The sequence below is a fragment of the Saimiri boliviensis genome, chromosome 9 (genome assembly GCF_048565385.1).
Source record: "Saimiri boliviensis isolate mSaiBol1 chromosome 9, mSaiBol1.pri, whole genome shotgun sequence".
NCBI classification, from domain to species: Eukaryota; Metazoa; Chordata; class Mammalia; order Primates; family Cebidae; genus Saimiri; species Saimiri boliviensis.
The window spans coordinates 126892540-126910634 of NC_133457.1; the positions used below are offsets into that span (position 1 = coordinate 126892540).

The window sequence follows — 18095 nt, forward strand, 5'->3', positions numbered from 1 at the left end:
GGGACAGTGAGTGGGCCCCTCGGGGCAGGTACTCGAACAGCAGCGAGCCGTCGTCCCCCAGCACGTCCGCCTTGAGTGACAGCAGGCTGTTCTTACTCATGAGCGCTGCACGCAGGTTGGCCACCGCCGTGGCCTGGTGCAGAACGTCATCCTTCTCCGGGGTGAGGGGAGGGCCCAGGTAGCTGGCTTCTCCTCCCAGGAGACCCTCCTCGACCTGTGCATAGAGCTCCTGCCTCTCTCCTCGGCTGTCGGAGCTGCTGGCTTCAGTGACGGTCAGGTCTGCATCTGGGGACAGAAGGGACACGTGTCAAAAGACACACAGGTGGTTCCCAGACTCTCCCAGTGGGACAGGCAACAAATTTAGAAGGGCATGACCAGCTTCTGCCTGGGCTATGGAGCAGCATGACGTCCAGCCCACCCTGGGGGCCGGGCATCCACCCCCACAGCACAGCAGCACCGGCCCGGCCCAGCCTTTCCTGCCCACCCAGGCCCCATGGTGGCAGCGGAGTCACAGCCAAGGCTTTGGAGGGCGGCTCAACTCACAACAATGGGGTTACCCTTCCTGGATGGGGGGACAGGCTGCAGACCTGCTTCCAGGTTCTGCTCTAGGGCCGAGCACCCAAGAGTCAGAGCTCCTGGGGCTGCTGTATTTCCATCTCTCAGGAAGAGAAGCTCAAAATGGACCAATGATGTGAAAGCTGAATCCCTACAGTTCACAGAAGAAAATCTGCATGATCTCAGATCTGTCAATAGGTTCTCAGACACAAAAACAACAGCACGAGCTACAAAATAAACTGGACTCATCGAAGTCAAAGCGTCTGTGCTTCAAAGGACGCTACCAAAAAAGTGACGTCAGGTGCAGTGGCTCACACCTGTAATCCCAGCACTTTGGGAGCCTAAGGCGTGCGAATTACCTGAGATCCGTTCAAGACCAGCATGACCAACATGGTGAAACCTCATCTCTACTAAAAATACAAAAATTAGATGGGCGTGGTGGCATGCACCTGTAATACCAGCTACTCAGGAGGCTAAGGCAGGAGAATCGCTTGAACCCAGGAGGTGGAAGTTGCAGTGAGCTGAGATCACCCCACTGCACCCCAGCCTAGTGACAGAGTGAGCAAGGTTTCATCTTAAAACAAACACACAGGCCGGGCGCGGTGGCTCACGCCTGTAATCCCAGCACTTTGGGAGGCTGAGGCGGGTGGATCATGAGGTCAAGAGATGAAGACCAACCTGGTCAACATGGTGAAACCCCGTCTCTACTAAAAATACAAAACATTAGCTGGGCATGGTGGCACACGCCTGTAATCCCAGCTACTTGGGAGGCTGAGATAGGAGAATTGCTTGAACCTGGTGGGGCAGAGGTTGTAGTGAACCGAGATCGTGCCATGCACTTCAGCCTGGGTGACAGAGTGACACTCCATCTCAAAAAAATAAATAAATAAAATGAAATCAAACAAAATTAGCTGAGCATGGTGGCTTGTGCCTGTGGTCCTGGCTACTCAGGAGGCCGAGGTGGGAGGATAACTCGAGCCTGGGAGGTTGAGGCTGTGGTGAGCTGTGATAGAGCCACTGTACTCCAGTCTAGGTGACAGAGCAAGACTCCATCTCAAAAAAAAAAAAAAAGCCAGATAATGTCGAGAAGGGTGCAAAGAAATTACAACCCTAGAACCTGGCTGTTAACAGAGTAAAATGGTGCCACTTGGAGGAGGAGGAGGAGGTCAGTGGGTCCTCACAACAGTAAGCACAGGAGTCACCACGTGGCCCAGCAGTTCCAAGTGCAGGCATGCAGATACCTAAGAGAAACAAACACACAAGCCCACACAAAACCTCGTCCAGGTTGCTCCTAACACATTATTCGTAACAGCCAAGAGGTGGAACCGCCGACAGGTCCATCGATGGACAAATGAATAAACACAACATGGTCCATCCACACAACTGAATATTATGCATCCATAAAAAGGAATGAAAGCCTGACACAGGCCCCCCACACAGAGGAGCCTGGAAAACACACTCAGTGAAGAAAGCCAGACACAGAAGGCCACATGTCATTTCATTTCCATTAACTATCAGGCCCGTCTAGAGACAGGAAGGAGATTTGTGGCTGCAAATGGGCTGAGGAAAGGTCTTAGGTGAGAGCTGAGTGGTCCAGGGTTACCTTCTGAGCTGAGGAAAGTGTTCTAAATGCACTGTGCTGATGGTCACACTACGCTATGAATATACCAAAAAACTCTGAATTGCAAACTTGGGTGAATCATCTCTCAACAAAACTGCTGCTTAACAACAACAACAAAAAGGTGACGACTTGAGTCATGAATTCAATGGATTCCTTCAGTGTCCCGCTCAGGCCAGCTAAGGCTTCATGGAGAAGCCTCCCTCTAGCGGGGCTGTGTGTGGGAATGAGAACACCCCCAGAACGTACTCAGCGATGTGTGATCTGCAGACATTTTCCCACAGCAAGAGGATGAATTTTTCACTGTGGTCCTTGACAGGAGCTGGGATCGAACCACAGAAACAGAGGTGCATGGGTTGGGGGAATCGGAGCAGGGGCACACGTGATGTCTGCAAACAGCCCTGGGAAAAACAAGCACACATCACTTGCTCACAGGTGCGCTCACAGCCGCCCTCACAGCTGCCCAGAGATGCTGTTCGCAGACGCCACCCAGGCTGTGCTGAGCACTGCAGGTGCACAGACCCCTCGGGGCAGCACATGGTGAGTCCCGCCTGGCTGGAGCGAGTGAGTCTCTGGGGATGCAGACATGTGGACGGTCAGGCTGTGACTTCTGGAGGCTTCTGGAGGATATTTTTCCAAACCAGACTCTATTTTTCCAACCTATACTCCTTTTTATGTATTTTTTACAAGTCCCTTGATGGTACATCCTATTAATGGTGCCTCTCTAGGAACCAAACACACAGGTTACATCCAAATTGCCGTCAAGGCTTGGCCTTAGCCTGGGGTGCTGTGACGCATCACCACAGGCAAGACAGCTTCACAGCGAGATGAGTTTCCTCGTGGCCTGGAGACGAGGAAGCGCCAGGTCAAGGTGCCCACAGATCCAACGTCCAGCGAGGCCCCTCCTGACCGGAAGCATGGCAGGCGAGTCCCCGGGGCCTCTCCTCGGAGTCTGGAGGCAGCGTGGGTACTCTGTGGTCACAGGCACACGCTCGGGTGAGGCCCCGACCTTGTCAGTTCGCTTCATCAAGGCTCTGCCCAGATGCAGCCACGTGGGGCTGGGGCTTCCAACCTGAGTGTGGGGGGTGCGCACATTCAGCTCCTAAGAGGTTTCAAATAAAAATCATCGAACTTTATTTATTTGTATTTTTTTGAGACAGAGTTTTGCTCTTGTCACCCAGGCTGGAGTGCAGTGGTGCGATCTCTGCTCACTGCAATCTCTGCCTCCCGGGTTCAGTCAATTATCCCACCTCAGCCTCCCAAGCAGCTGGGATTACAGGCACGGGCCACCATGCTTGGTTAATTTTTGTATTTTTAGTAGAGACGGGGTTTCTCCATGTTGGTCAGGTGGATCTCGAACTCCTGACCTCAGGTGATCTGCCCCCTCAGCCTCCCAAATTGCTGGGATTACAGGTGTGAGCCACCACCCCCAGCCAAAATTACTCCTTTTTTTTTTTTTTTTTTTTTTGAGACGGAGTTTTGCTCTTGTTACCCAGGCTGGAGTGCAATGGCGTCATCTCGGCTCACCGCAACCTCCGCCTCCTGGGTTGAGGCAATTCTCCTGCCTCAGCCTCCTGAATAGCTGAGATTACAAGCACACGCCACCATGCCCAGCTAATTTTTGTGTTTTTAGTAGGACGGGGTTTCACCATGTTGACCAGGATGGTCTCGATCTCTTGACCTCGTGATCCACCCGCCTTGGCCTCCCAAAGTGCTGGGATTACAGGCTTGAGCCACCGCGCCCAACCCAAAATTACTCATTTTTAAAGCCAAATTTTAAATCTAAATGGTCATAACAAATTAACATGAAAAACATGTAAAAGAAATCAGGATCAGCTAGAAGAATTCTTCCTCATGTGAAATGCTAAAAGTTGGGTTTTGGCTGGGTCCAGTGGCTCACGCCAGCAATCTCAGCACTTCAGGAGGCTGAGGCAGGCAGATCACAATGTCGGGAGTTCAAGACCACCCTGGCAAGCATGGTGAAACCCCGTCTCTACTAAAAACACAAAAATTAGCCGGGCACGGTGGCACACACCTGCAATCTCAACCACTCAGGAGGCTGAGGCAGAATTGGTTGAACCCAGGAGGTGGAGGATGCACTGTGCAGAGATCACGCCACTGTACTCCAATCTGGATGACAGAGCGAGACACTGTCTCAAAAAGAAAAAAAATGAGTTTCAGGGCTGGGCATGGTGGCTCAAGTGTGCAATCCCCAGCCTTTGGGAGGCAGAGGTGGATGGATCACTTGAGGCCAGGAGTTTGAGACCAGCCTGGCCAACGTGGTGAAACCCTAACTCTACCAAAAATACAAAAATTATCTGGATGTGATGACACATGCCCGTAATCCCAGCTACTCAGGAGGCTAAGGCAGGAGAATCACTTGAACTTAGGAGGCAGAGGTTACAGTGAGCCAAGATTGTACCACTGCACTTCAGCCTGGGCAACAAGAGAAAAACTCTGAATCAAAAAACAAAAAAAAAATTTTAATAAATAAAAGTAGGGTTTCAAAACAGAACTCAGCTGGGCCCTGCTGACCAAGTGTTCCTGTTCATAGACAAAATGAGTTGGCATGGGCGATGGCGGCACCACAAAGCACAAGGCTGCAGCATCCACAGCTGTGGCATTAGCCACAAAGACAAAACCGCAACACGAGGTCCAAATCAAAGTGGGCCGCCCTCCTAAAGACAAAAAATGACGAGTAAAGGCCCACAATGTGTAGGATAACATTACAGGAATGTTTTAAAATCTCTGTACCTGGACCAGACGTGGTGGCTCAGGCCTGTAATCTCAGCACTTTGATAGGCCAAGGCAGGCGGATCACAAGGTCAAGAGATCGAGACCATTCTGATCAACATGGTGAAACCTTGTCTCTACTAAAAATACAAAAATTAGCCGGGCACGGTGGCCCGCCGGTAGTCCCAGCTACTCGGGAGGCTGAGGCGGAAGAATCGCTTCAACCCAGGAGGCGGAGGTTGCGGTGAGCTGACATTGCACCACTGCGCTCCAGCCTGGTGACGGAGCAAGAGTCCGTCTCAAAAAAAAAAAAAAAAAAAAAAAAATCTCTGTACCTGAAAAATCCCCAAGTATTGTAATTCAGGAGGAAACTAAACTCACACACCTAAGCAAAGCTGCCACAGGCACCTCTGACCAATCAGCACCTTCCATGCAGTCCAGGAAGCGGCACTGGCAGACCCTGTGGGTGGCGAGGGCCAGCGCAGAGCCATGTGAGCAAATGGACGGAAACGTCCCCGGGTTCTGGGCTCCATCTGTCATGAAGCAAGACCAATGTTCCCCAGCCCTAAATTGATCGAACACATCAGAAATTTACTGACATACCTAATATATTATAAGGTTAAAATCATTATCAAGAAACCTTTAGAGAGACCGGAAACAGTGGCTCATGCCTGTAATCCCAGCACTTTGGGAGGCTGAGGCAGGAGGATCACTTGAGGCCAGGAGTTCAAGACCAGACTGGGCAATATAGCAAGACCCCCTCGCTACAAAAAATAAAAAAATTAGCTACTCAGGAGGCTAAGGAGGGAGGATTGCTTGAGCCCAGGTGGTTGAAGCTGCAGTGAGCCATGACTGTGCCACTGAACTCCAGCCTGGGCAACATAACAAAACCTTGTCTCTAAATAAACAAAGCAAGCCACAGCTAACAGGTCTGAGTCCCCGTCCCACACAGCATGAGTGACATTTCTTCTACCCTTTCCAAAGAGGCCCCATCCAAGATAAAGAAATATGATTTCTGGGCCGGGCGTGGTGGCTCAAGCCTGTAATCCCAGCACTTTGGGAGGTCGAGGCGGGTGGATCACGAGGTCAAGAGATCGAGACCATCCCGGTCAACATGGTGAAACCCCGTCTCCACTAAAAATACAAAAAATTAGCTGGGCGTGGTGGCACGTGCCTGTAATCCCAGCTACTCAGGAGGCTGAGGCAGGAGAATTGCCTGAACCCAGAAGGCGGAGGTTGTGGTGAGCCGAGATCGCGCCATTGCACTCCAGCCTGGGTAACAAGAGCAAAAACTCTCTCTCAAAAAAAAAAAAAAAATGATTTCTGATAAAATTTCTTCTTTAAAACAATCCTTCAGGCCTGTAATCCCAGCACTTTGGGAGGCTGAGGTGGGCAGATCACAAGGTCAGGAGTTTGAGATCAGCCTGAACAACATGGTGAAACCCTGTCTCTACTAAAAATACAGAAATTAACCAGGCGTGTTGGTGGACGCCTGTAATCCCAGCTACTCAGGAAGCTGAGGCAGGAGAATTGCTTGAATGTATAAGGTGGAGCAGTGAGCTGAGATAGCACACTCCAGCCTGGGCAACAGAGCGAGACTCCATCTCAAACAAACAAAAAAACAACAATAAAAAAAACCCACAGAATCCTTTAGGGTCAAAGAAAATTACGAAATCAAGGGTGCTGTGTGTATGGGTGAGTAAAGTGAACCATACAGGGGCAGTCCTCCGGTGTCTGACACCCGGGGCTTCTGTGGTGAAGCCTGGCTCAAGTCATCTGGGGTAGGGCAGAGTCCTTCAAACAGCTGAGTTTAGAGGTGTAGGGGCAAAGCCCCCCAGTGCCCGTGGGCACAGCCCTCCATCTGCCCTCACCTCCTTCAGGCTGCCCAGCCACAGGCAGGAGCTCCCAGCCACGGGGGCACACAGCTGCTCTTGCTGGCACCAGGGCCAGGCCGGGCCCTCCCTCACACCACCTGTGTTGGGGCCTCCAGGGACACAGGGCCCCAGGAAGACGGAGTTGGCCTGGCCTGGTGCTGGAGCCGCCTGCTCTGAGGCCTCGATCTCCGCCACTGAGATAGGAGAGGAATGCGGAAATCCAGCAAAACAAGGCCAAGGCCTCCAATCTCAAAGGAGGGTCTCCAAGCGCAGGCTGTGGCTGGGCCCGTCCTCCCACCTGCCCCGTCCACCACTCAGGGCAACCCTGCCAGAGACAGGAGATGCGCCCAGGAACTGGCCCCTCCCCGAGCTGGTGACAGGTGTAGGGGGATCAGACATCAAGCGCATGTGGGGTTGCTCCTGCAACAAGGATCTGGAGTTTCAAAGTCCAGAGTCGCCCTCCCAGGCCATAGGCCATGATAATTTCCTTCTCAAAGTTCCAGAAATAACATTCAGGATATTTCCTAATGTAAGAATAGCACCACTCAAGTAAAATTTTAAAGTAACTGACCTCTTCAAAATACTAGAATTAGAAGAACAAATGAACAGGCCTGGCTATATGTGAATATTCCATAATAATCTAAGTCCACGAAAACTACGATGACCACTTGAGCTGACTGTGACCTTGGTGGGTTCCGGCTGGTTTTAGCATCCTCTTTGGCAGTGACTTTTAGAAGGGGGAGTGGAGCCGCAGCTCTGTCCTGAATGTGTGTGTCCCTCCAAAATTCATGTGGAAACTAAATCCCCGTTGTGGTGGTCTCTGGAAAAGTGAGGAGGTCACGAGGGCCCCTCCTGGCGCATGGAGTGGATTCGTGTCCTCGGAAAGCTGCCTGCGCCTGCATCTCCCACGCCACCTATGAGGACAGAGCAGCTCTCACCAGACACAGAGCCTGCTGGCATCTGAATCTCAGATTTCTGCACCTCAGAACTGTAAAACATCTAGCCAGGCGCGGTGGCTCACGCCTGTAATCCCAGCACTTTGGGAGGCTGAGGCGGGTGGATCACAAGGTCAAGAGATCGAGACCATCCTGGTCAACATGGTGAAACCCCGTCTCTACTAAAAATACAAAACATTAGCTGAGCATGGTGGCGTGTGCCTGTAATCCCAGCTACTCAGGAGGCTGAGGCAGGAGAATTGCCTGAACCCAGGAGGCAGAGGTTGCGGTAAAGCGAGATCACGCCATTGCACACCAGCCTGGGTAACAAGAGCGAAACTCCGTCTCAAAAAAAAAGAAAAGAAAAGAAAAAGAAAAAGCTAAAACCCTTCACATGAGTCAAGGAGGCTGTGACTAACTGGCAGGAGCGGGCGTGGACAGGCCCCGAGTGCAGCCTGGAGCGCGGATCCCGAAAGAGATGCTTTTTAACACAGCAAACAGGATGAAAACATCGAAGTCTCACTGTAAAGGGCGAGGTGCGAAGACGGACTCTGGAGTGGGAAAGGGACTTCCCTTCTTCCTGTGAGTGAGACTTGACAACATTCTGGAAATGTAGCTCACTTAAAATGTTGAGCTATAAAGAGATTGCAATTAAAACAAGCAGATTTTTTAAAAGATTCAACTAGATCATGCAGTGTTAGCTGCAAAGCGGGGCATAAATAGATTATGGAACAGGAAAGAGAAAAGGGGCCTGGGCCTGAGGCACTGAGGCCCCACAGGGCCACACAGGGAGGAGGGATGGTGGGGAGTGGTGGGGAGGGTGGAGAGGGGGCCGGGCTCACACCTGGCCTGCCCCTAAGACTTCTCACTGTCTCCATTCTGTGCTTCCTAACGATGCTGAATGGTGCTTTTGAGAAATTCTGCAGGCTCACCCACTGGACAGACCCTCCCACAGGCCTGGTACACCCACGGCAACAAACGGAGACTTCCGAGGACTCCCGGTCTTACCTTTCAGAAAGCAATTCATACGTCACCTTTTGCTGTGTGTCACAGCTCACACAATAAAAGTTCAACAACCGTCATGAGGCCGGGCGCTAGGGACCACACCCGTAATCCCCACACTTCGGAAGCTCAAGGTAGGAGGATCCCCTGAGTCTGGGAGTTCGAGGCTGCAGTGAGCTGTGATTGCACCACTGCACTCTAGCTTGGGCAACAGGGCGAGACCTTGTCTCTGAAGAAAAGGAAGACAAAAGAAAAGGAAATGTACAGAAAAACGCTTACAGATATACTTTGTCTAGAATTACCTTCTCGTCTTATGTATTTACTCCTTATTTCTAAAGTGCCATGTTTCTTATCTGCATTAAAATCAAGTTTCCTCATTAACTATAACTATTGACAAGTTTCCATAGCCAGGTGCACTGGCTTATGCCTATAATCCCAGCATCTTGGGAGGCCGAGGCGGAACAGTCACCTGAGGTCAAAAGTTCAAGACGAGCCTGGCCAACAGGGTGAAACCCCGTCTCTACTAAAAACACAAAAAAATCACGCCATCGTGCTCCAGCCTGGGCAACAAGAGTGAAACTCCACCTAAAAACAAACAAACAAAAAAACACACGAAGAGGAGTCTAAGACTCGAACCACAATGGTTAAGTTTTTGGTTTTGTTTTTTTTTTTTAAATGGAGGCTAACTCTGTTGCCGAGGCTGGAGTGCAGTGGTGCAATCACAGCTCACTGCAACCTATGCTCCCAGGTCCAAGCAATTCTCCTGCCTCAGCCTCCTGAGTAGCTGGGACTGCAGGTGTCACCACACCGGCTAATTTTTTGGGTTTTTAGTAGACAGGGTTTCACCATGTTGGCCAGGATGCTCTTCATCTCCTAATCTTGTGATCTGCTCACCTCGGCCTCCCAAAGTGCTGTGATTACAGGGGTGAGCCATGAGGCCTGGCTTTTTGGTTTGGTTTGTTTTAAGAGAGGGAGTCTTGCTCTGTCGCCCAGGCTGGAGTGCAGTGGCACAATCTTGGCTCACTGCAGCCTCTGCCTCCTGGGTTCAAGTGATTCTGCCTCAGCTTCCTGAGTAGCTGAAACTACAGGTGCACACTGCCACACCCGGCTAATATATATATATATATTTTTTTTTTGTATTTTAGTAAAGACAAGGTTTCACTGTGTTGCCCAGGCTGGTCTCAAACTCCCGAGCTCAGGCAATCCGCCCGCTTTGGCTAGGATTACAGGCATGAGCCACCTTGCCCAGCCAGTTAACATTTAAAAGACAAACAATATCAAATGCTGGTGACAAGGAAGAGCAAACAGAACCTCACAGTCCGCTGGCAGGACTGTAAAATACTACACCCACTGGGGAAAACAGTTCAGAGGTTTCTCATAAAGTTAAACATTACGGCCCAGCAGTTCCACTCCTATGTATTTACCTAAGAGTAATCAAACCCCACATTCACAAAAAGACTTGTAGAAAAATGTTCACAGCGTTTTATTTATAATAGCTCCAAACTGGAGATAACCTGAATGTCTATCAACAAGTGAAGGAATAAGCAGTAAGTCCGTGTTAAATCCAGACTATGACGCGGCAGTAAAAAGAGTGAGTGGCTGACTTGTGCATGAAGAATGAACCTTAGGGGCACGCTGAGAACTACGGAGCTGGAGGTGGACTGGCAGTGGCAGGGGTCAGGGTCAGGAGGAGGCCACACGGGGCTCCCTGTGGAGCTGGAGCTGTTCAGCCCCTTGGCTGAGATGGCTATACAAACCTACACGGGTGATAAAAATGCATAAACACACACATGAGCACAAGTAAAACTAGAGAAGTCTAAGTCAGGTCAGTGGACTGTATCAGTGGATACCCTGGCTGTGGTACTGACTGTAATACCACTGGAAAACTGCACAGAGGACGTCCCGGTTCATACTGTGCTGCTGTAAGAGACTGTCACAGACTAGGTAATTTACGAACGACAGAAAAGTGTTTCTCACAGTTCTGGAGGCTGGGAAGTCCAAGGCCAAAGTGCCAGCATCTGGCAAGGGCCCTCCTGCTGCGTGCTCACATAGTGGGAGGAAGAAGGGAAAGGAGGGCAGGAGGGGCTGAACTTGCCAGAGATTTTTAATTTTTTTTTTTTTGAGACAGAGTCTCACTCTGTCACTCAGGCTGCAATCTCGGCTCAATGAAAACTCTGCCTCACGGGTTCAAGTGATTTTCCTGCCTCAGCAAGCCAAGTAGCTGGGATTACAAGCGCCTGCCACCACAGCTGGCTAATTTTTGTATTTTTAGTTGAGATGAGGTTTCACCATGTTGACCAGGCTGGTCTCAAACTCCTGTCCTCAAGTGACCCACCCACCTTGGCCTCCCAAACTGCTGGGATTACAGGCGTGAGGCTGAACTCACCTTTTGCTGACAGCAGCAACCCCACCTACAAGGCAGGAGCCCTCAGGGCCTCATCACCTACGGCCCCACTCTCAACACTATCACAATGGCAGTTAAATCTCAACATGAGTTTGGAGGGGGGAAAACATTCAATCATAGTAAGGGGTGTACAGGACTTCTCTGTATTATTTCTTGCAACTGCATTTTAATCTCTGTATCTCAAAATAGAAAGAAAAATAAAAGTCTGGGCTGGGAGTGGCAGCTCATGCCTGTAATCCCAGCACTTTGGGAGGCCGAGGCAGGTGGATCATGAGGTCAAGAGATTGAGACCATCCTGGTCAACACGGTGAAACCCTGTCTCTACTGAAAATACAAAAATTAGCTGGGCGTGGTGGTGCGCCCCTGTCATCCCAGCTGCTTGAGAGAATTGCTTGAACCTGGGGGGTGGAGGTTACAGTGAGCCGAGATCGCACCACTGCGCTCCAGCCTGGAGCTGGTGACAGAGTGAGACTCTGTCTCAAAAAAAAAAAAATGCTGATTATAAGACAGATGCAAGAGCAGCCAGACAGCTGCTGATATGAACTGGGAGTGGCTGCCCCAGGGTCGAGGGACGATCAAAAAGGAGTGAAGGAGATGGTCTTTGTCTTGCCGGCACAGGTGAAGGCATTTGTGAAAACTCATCAAACTCATGACTAGAGTGGCTGAAATAAAAGACAATACACAAAGGCAGCGAGTGAAGGAGTGACCCAAGTCCTCGTACGCCGTGGGTGAGAAGACAGGGCACCTATCCTCTCAGGAAAACCGCTGGGCAGTTTCTATAAATCCAAACACACCCCTTCCCTGTGGCCCAGCCTCTCCACTCCTGTGTATTCACTCAGGAGAAATGAAAATACAGGTCCACAAAACAGGCTTGCCAAAATGTTCCCAGAAACTTCACTCACAGTAGCAAAAACCAGCCACAGCCCAGGTGTCTGTGGATAGGACTGGATATAGCAAACGGCTGAACGTTCAGACACTGCAGTAACACACCCCAACAAAAAAGGTAAGAACCACAGGTAGACACGGCAGCATGACTCAACTCAAGCACCCCGAGGCAGGAAAGGAGCTTCACCCAAAAGCCAGCTGGAAGCCGAGGAAGGTCCTGGGAGAATGTGCTATACCTTGGGAGAGTCTGGGTACATGCATTTATCAAAACTTCTCAGGCTGGCACGGTGGCTTACGCCTGTAAATCCCAGCAGGGTGGGAGGCCAAGGAGGGTGGGTCAGTTGAATCCAAGAGTTCAAGACCAACCTTGGCAACATGGCAAACCCCCATCTCTACAAAAAATACAGAAATTAGCAAGGCGTGGGGGTGTGCACCCGTAGCCACAGCTACTCAGAAGGCTGAGGTAGGAGGATCATTTGAGCCAGAAAGGTTGGGGCTGCTGTGAGCTGAGACTGCACCACTGCACTCCGGCCGGGGTGACAGAGCGACACTGTCTCAAAAAAAGAAAAAACACACAACTTCTCAAAAGGTACATTTGAGCCGGGCGCGGTGGCTCAAGCCTGTAATCCCAGCACTTTGGGAGGCCGAGGCGGGTGGATCAAGACGTCAAGAGATCGAGACCATCCAGGTCAACATGGTGAAACCCCGTCTCTACTAAAAATACAAAAAATTGGCTGGGCATGGTGGCACGTGCCTGTAATCCCAGCTACTCAGGAGGCTGAGGCAGGAGAATCACTTGAACCCGGGAGACAGAGGTTGCAGTGAGCTGAGATCATGTCACTGCACTCCAACCTGGGTGACAAGAGCAAAACTCCATCTCCAAAAAAAAAAAAAAGTGTGCCGGGCGCGGTGGCTCAAGCCTGTAATCCCAGCACTTTGGGAGGCCGAGGCGGGTGGATCACGAGGTCGAGAGATCGAGACCATCCTGGTCAACATGGTGACACCCCGTCTCTACTAAAAATACAAAAAACTGGCTGGGCATGGTGGCGCGTGCCTGTAATCCCAGCTCCTCAGGAGGCTGAGGCAGGAGAATTGCCTGAACCCGGGAGGCGGAGGTTGCGGTGAGCCGAGATCGTGCCATTGCACTCCAGCCTGGGTAACAAGAGCGAAACTCCGTCTCAAAAAAAAAAAATAAATAAAAAAAAAAATAAAAAAAATAAAAATAAAATGAAATAAAAAGTTTAAAAAAAAAAATACAAAAATTAGCTGGGGGCGGTGGCGCACACCTGTAGTCCCCAGCTACTCAGGAGGCTGAGGCAGGAGAATCCTTGAACCCAGGAGGCAGAGGTTGCGGTGAGCTGAGATCGCGCCACTGCACTCCAGCCTGGGCAACAAGAGTAAAACTCCATCTCAAAAATAAATAAATAAATAATAAAACAAAAACAAAAAGCAGCCACGTTCCTGTGAAGGGTGTTACTCTCTCTGTCCCAGTCACCAGCTGCTCCCCCAACAGGCTGTATTACGGTCAGAACGAACTGCAGGTAATTCTGCTCATACCTGAAAGGAAAAACATCCAGGAAAGGCACAGCCGAGGTCTCCAGCTTCCCAGGACGGGACTCAACAGGGGGCAGAGGAAAACCACCAAGGGCAGTGCCTCTGAGCGGCTGTGGGACTGGCGTGTGCGGCCAGGCGCCCTTCCCACCCACCACCGACCAAAGCACATGAGGCCATCTGTGGTCGAAACCCTTCCACCCAAAAAGTACAAAGGCCATCCCAAGTGCAGATAATTTTCTTCAACAGACACGACCAGATCTGCCACGCTGCTGAAACGGGCCACGAAAGGCATTCAGGTGGCAAAACACTGTTCAGGCCACGTAGGGGGTCCTCGGTGGAGGCCCAAGATGCCGCGGGCATTCTGGACGGGAGTCCCTGCGTGGAAGTAACCTCGGAGGCAACTCTCTGCCCTCACGTGGTCAGGACGGCTGAGAACGTGGGGGTTCCTCCTCCCCAACCTTCATGGAGAGGAGGAGAAAACAACAGAAGGGACACAGCCACTGCCATGCCCCCTCTACCCTGCTGGCCAGTTCCTGCTTCACCCCCAGCAAGGCACTCCGGGGGCTGTGAGGAGCTGCTGTCAGCACAAAGGAAGAGAAACTCTGGTCCTCGCCAGAGGCAGGCTGGCCTGGTCCAAGAAGCAGCTCGAAGACCCCCCAACCCTGAGAGCTGGGACCCTCACTCCCCAACCGGAGCAGAAAGGAGGCTTACAGGCAGCGCTGGGTACCCAGGAGGCTGTCGCCCCCCACCTGGAGCTCCCATAGTTCTGATGTACGCTTAAAAGTTCCAACGTGTCCAGTTCCCGCTGCATCAGGGTTCAAGTACACACTCTATAAGACACATGTGACTGCAACAGCACTTTTGAGGTGTGTGTGGGCGCATCTAATGGGGGCACCTTGGCTGCTCCGTTACCATCTCCTCAAGTAGTAGCTACACATCCACTTTGTCAAGGTCCCCAGTTACCTCCCAGGTCCCTACTGTGCTCAGCCACAGATGAGAAGAGGGCAGGGCCCAGGGGAACACAGGCCTGCCTGCCTGTCCCACAGCCACACACAGCAATCGTTTCCCACAAGCTCTCACAGAAGTGAACTGCTGCCACTCAGAAATAAATTTCAAGGGATACTGTTTCTTGGAAGCTGCTAAGTTAGAATGCATTTGGCCTCCTACTTAGAAAATTACTCTTTAAACAAACAGGCCCTGTGGTCGCCAGGAGCTGGGACGATGCACAGAGGGGTTGGGGCATCCCCGTCGAATGATCCGCAGTGACCACTTGACACATGTCCTTAGAAAAGGGACTTTGTGGCCGGGCATGGTGGCTCATACCTGCAATCCCGGAACTTTGGGAGGCTGAGGCAGGCAGATCACCTGAAGTCAGGAGTTCAAGACCAGCCTGGCCAACAGGGTAAAACCCCGTCTCTACCAAAAATATAAAAATTAGCCGGGCATGGTAGTGGGTGCCTGTAATCCCACCTACTTGGAGGTTTGAGGAAAGAGAATTGCTGGAACCTGGGAGGCAGAGGCTACAGTGAGCTGAGATGGCGTGAACGCACTCCAGCCTGGGCGAAACTCTGTCTCAAAAATAAAAAAAAAAAAAGAAAAGAGTCTTTGCTTCTATAAATGTGATGAGAATTTAAAACCCTCTTCTCTACGATGTAATAAATCTTATGGAAGCAAACTGACCTCCATGGGATCACGGTTTACTTCCACACCCCAGCCCGAGGGCCTGGGCGGAGGACGGAGCTCGGGAGTCAGCGGCCGCCACGCGTGGGCAGAACACCCTCTCGGAGCTCACAGCCTTGTGTCCTCGCCTTAGCAACTCAGAATCATCTAATGGGAAGAGTTTCGCAGTTGCCTTGGAAACCCCAGGGATTTAAGACACTAACAAAAGTACACAGCCAAAATCACTTGTTGGATTCTAAAAACACCTTCTGCTTGACAACTGCATTTAAAGCATTCAGCCCACAGGCTCAGGGAGTGCACACTTCTCTGTGCATGGATCGACTCTCACGATATAAAGGCGTCCAGCACCGGCCCCTGCCGGTGACTCACGCACACGCACTCCGGACCGGTGGGAGGGGTCTGCATGACGTCGGACCCTACAGCACATCTGAAAACACCACAATACTCCCCCAAAAGTCGTGCCACTTGCCAGGGACCGCTGCTTCTCTTACAAGGGAAGATTATAAACAGTTACGAGCAGATGGAAAGGCCGCTGCCCCTGGCCTGCTGCCTGTACACCCTCTACATGTACAGCAGCAGAGAGAGAAACGATTTGCCCAACCGGTAATGTCTGCAGACATTTTCGGCTGTACCAACGGGGGAACCAAAGGCAGGTGCTCCTGGCATCTGTGGGTGGAGGCCGGGGTGCTGCTGACACCCTGCAGTGCCCAGGACGGTGCCACAATGGAGCACAATTCAGCCCGAGGCTGAAAAACTCCGAGTTAAACCAACTGCTGTGTTTTTTGTTTGTTTTGGGTTTTTTATTTTTATTTATTTATTATTTATTTTAGAGACAGGGTTTCAGTCTGCTGCCCAGGCCGGAGTGCAGTGGCATGATCACAGCTCAATGTAGCCTCGACCTCCCAGGCTCAGTGATCCTCCCACCTCAGCCTCCTGAATGGCTGGGACACTACAGGAGCCACCACACCTAAATTTTTCGACAGAGCCTTGTTTTGTTGCCTGGGTTGGAGTGCAGTGGTGTGATCTCAGCCCACTGCAACCTCTGCCTCCCGAATTCAAGCAATTCTCCTGCCTCAGTCTCTGGAGTAGCTGGGACTTACAGGCACCAGCTACCACGCCTGCCTAATTTTTGGGTTTTTTTTTTTTTTTGAGACGGAGTTTTGCTCTTGTTACCCAGGCTGAAGTGCAACGGCGTGATCTCAGCTCACCGCAACCTCCGCCTCCCAGGTTCAAGCGATTCTCCTGCCTCAGCCTCCCAAGCAGCTGGGACTACAGGCCACCACACCCAGCTAATTTTTGTGTTTTTAGTAGAGACGCGGTTTCACCATGTTGACCAGGATGGTCTCTATCTCTTGACCTCATGATCTGCCCACCTTGGCCTCCCAAAGTGCTGGGATTACAGGCGTGAGCCATGACGCCTGGCCAATTTTTGTATTTTTAGTAGTGACAGTGAGTCACCACATCGGCCAAGCTGGTCTTGAACTTCTGACCTCAAGTGATCCATGCACCTCAGCCTCCCAAAGTACTGGGATTACAGGCATGAACCACCATGCCCAGCCACACCTGGCCATGTGTTAGAGATGGCATTTCACCACTTTGCCCAGGATAGTCCCAAACTCCTGGCCTCAAGGGATCCATCCTCCTGCCTCGGCCTCCCGAAGTGCCTCCAAAAGGGATTCAGGAGTGAGCTACCACACTCCACCACCATCTATTACTGAACATCCAGGACTTGGTCATAGCTCAGTGCAGGACAAACAACAACTGAGCGGAGAATGAATAAAAGCTACTTGGTGAAAACCTAGAACAGCACTCACTCTAACAAAAGCTACATTGTGTCAATGCAGAGGAGCGTCTACCCGCAGGTGGGGGAGAGGCAAGGGAAAGGTCCTGCATCGTGGATACAGTTTCCCTTTGGGATGATGGAAAAGTTCTGATCGCACAACAACTTCATGTGCCACAGGAGGACAGACCACAGATAACGACCGTGGTCCCACCATAGTCCCGTAGATGAGAACGAAGCTGGGAAATTCCTGTCACCCGGTGACATCATAGCCATTGCAACGTCCTAGCACAACGTAAAAGAGTAAGTTGCATGTAGGCTGCGCGCAGTGCTTACAAGTCTCTAGCAGGGCACAGTCGCTCTTCAACCTTCACGCTCACTCACCACCCGCTCACCCAGAGCAACTCCAGGCCGGCAAGCTCCGTTCACTGCAGGTGCGCTACCCAGGCACGCTGTAACCTTTTACACCCTATTTTTACCACACCCTTTCTATAGACACACAGACACTTCGCGTGGCGTCACAGCTGCCTGCAGCAGGTTCACTGCACTGGGGGGTTCGTGCCGGGCCTGTAACTGAGAGCACTTCCCAAATGTCTGTGCCGAGTGCGCCACGATCCTGATCCCATAGCAACAGGGTCACCTGATGATGCATTTCTTAGAACCTATCCCTGCCATCAAGCAACACAGGACTGTACTTCATGCCAGTGAAATGTACATTTAAAATGGTTAAAACAGTAAGGTTTATGTTATGTATATTCTACCACAATGATAAAAGCTAACGTATTGGGCTGCGTTCACTCCTGGCTCTCCGAGGTCTCTCAGAGATGGACAGGAACCAGGGTCAGGAGACAGGCCACACCCACCCTGCCCAAGAAGCCCTCTAGCCAGAGGAGCAGGCAGCCTCTCCCTCCCATGCCACCCACACACACACTTGGCACCTGCAACGTTTTTCAGGGCTCTCGACCCTGTGGATTGCTGCCTTTCGGCCTCCATCCACGCACACACCCCCACATTGATTTCTTGGCTTCATCCTGGAGGAGCTCCCCATGGGCAGCACCTGCTAGGAAGCCTGCAT

The 18095-nt window shown here is 51.3% G+C and overlaps 1 protein-coding gene across 5 annotated transcripts in view; it reads right to left on the reverse strand.

Moving 5' to 3' along the window:
• The window catches only part of ZBTB46 (zinc finger and BTB domain containing 46), a 90241-nt gene that overhangs the window by 35034 nt on the left and 37112 nt on the right, over positions 1-18095 (reverse strand). For all 5 annotated transcript variants that reach the window (XM_039479524.2, XM_074406783.1, XM_074406784.1 and 2 more), the window contains exon 3: positions 1-285. In XM_039479524.2, coding sequence (XP_039335458.1) covers positions 1-285 — 285 coding nt within the window. The remainder of the gene's footprint in view (positions 286-18095) is intronic.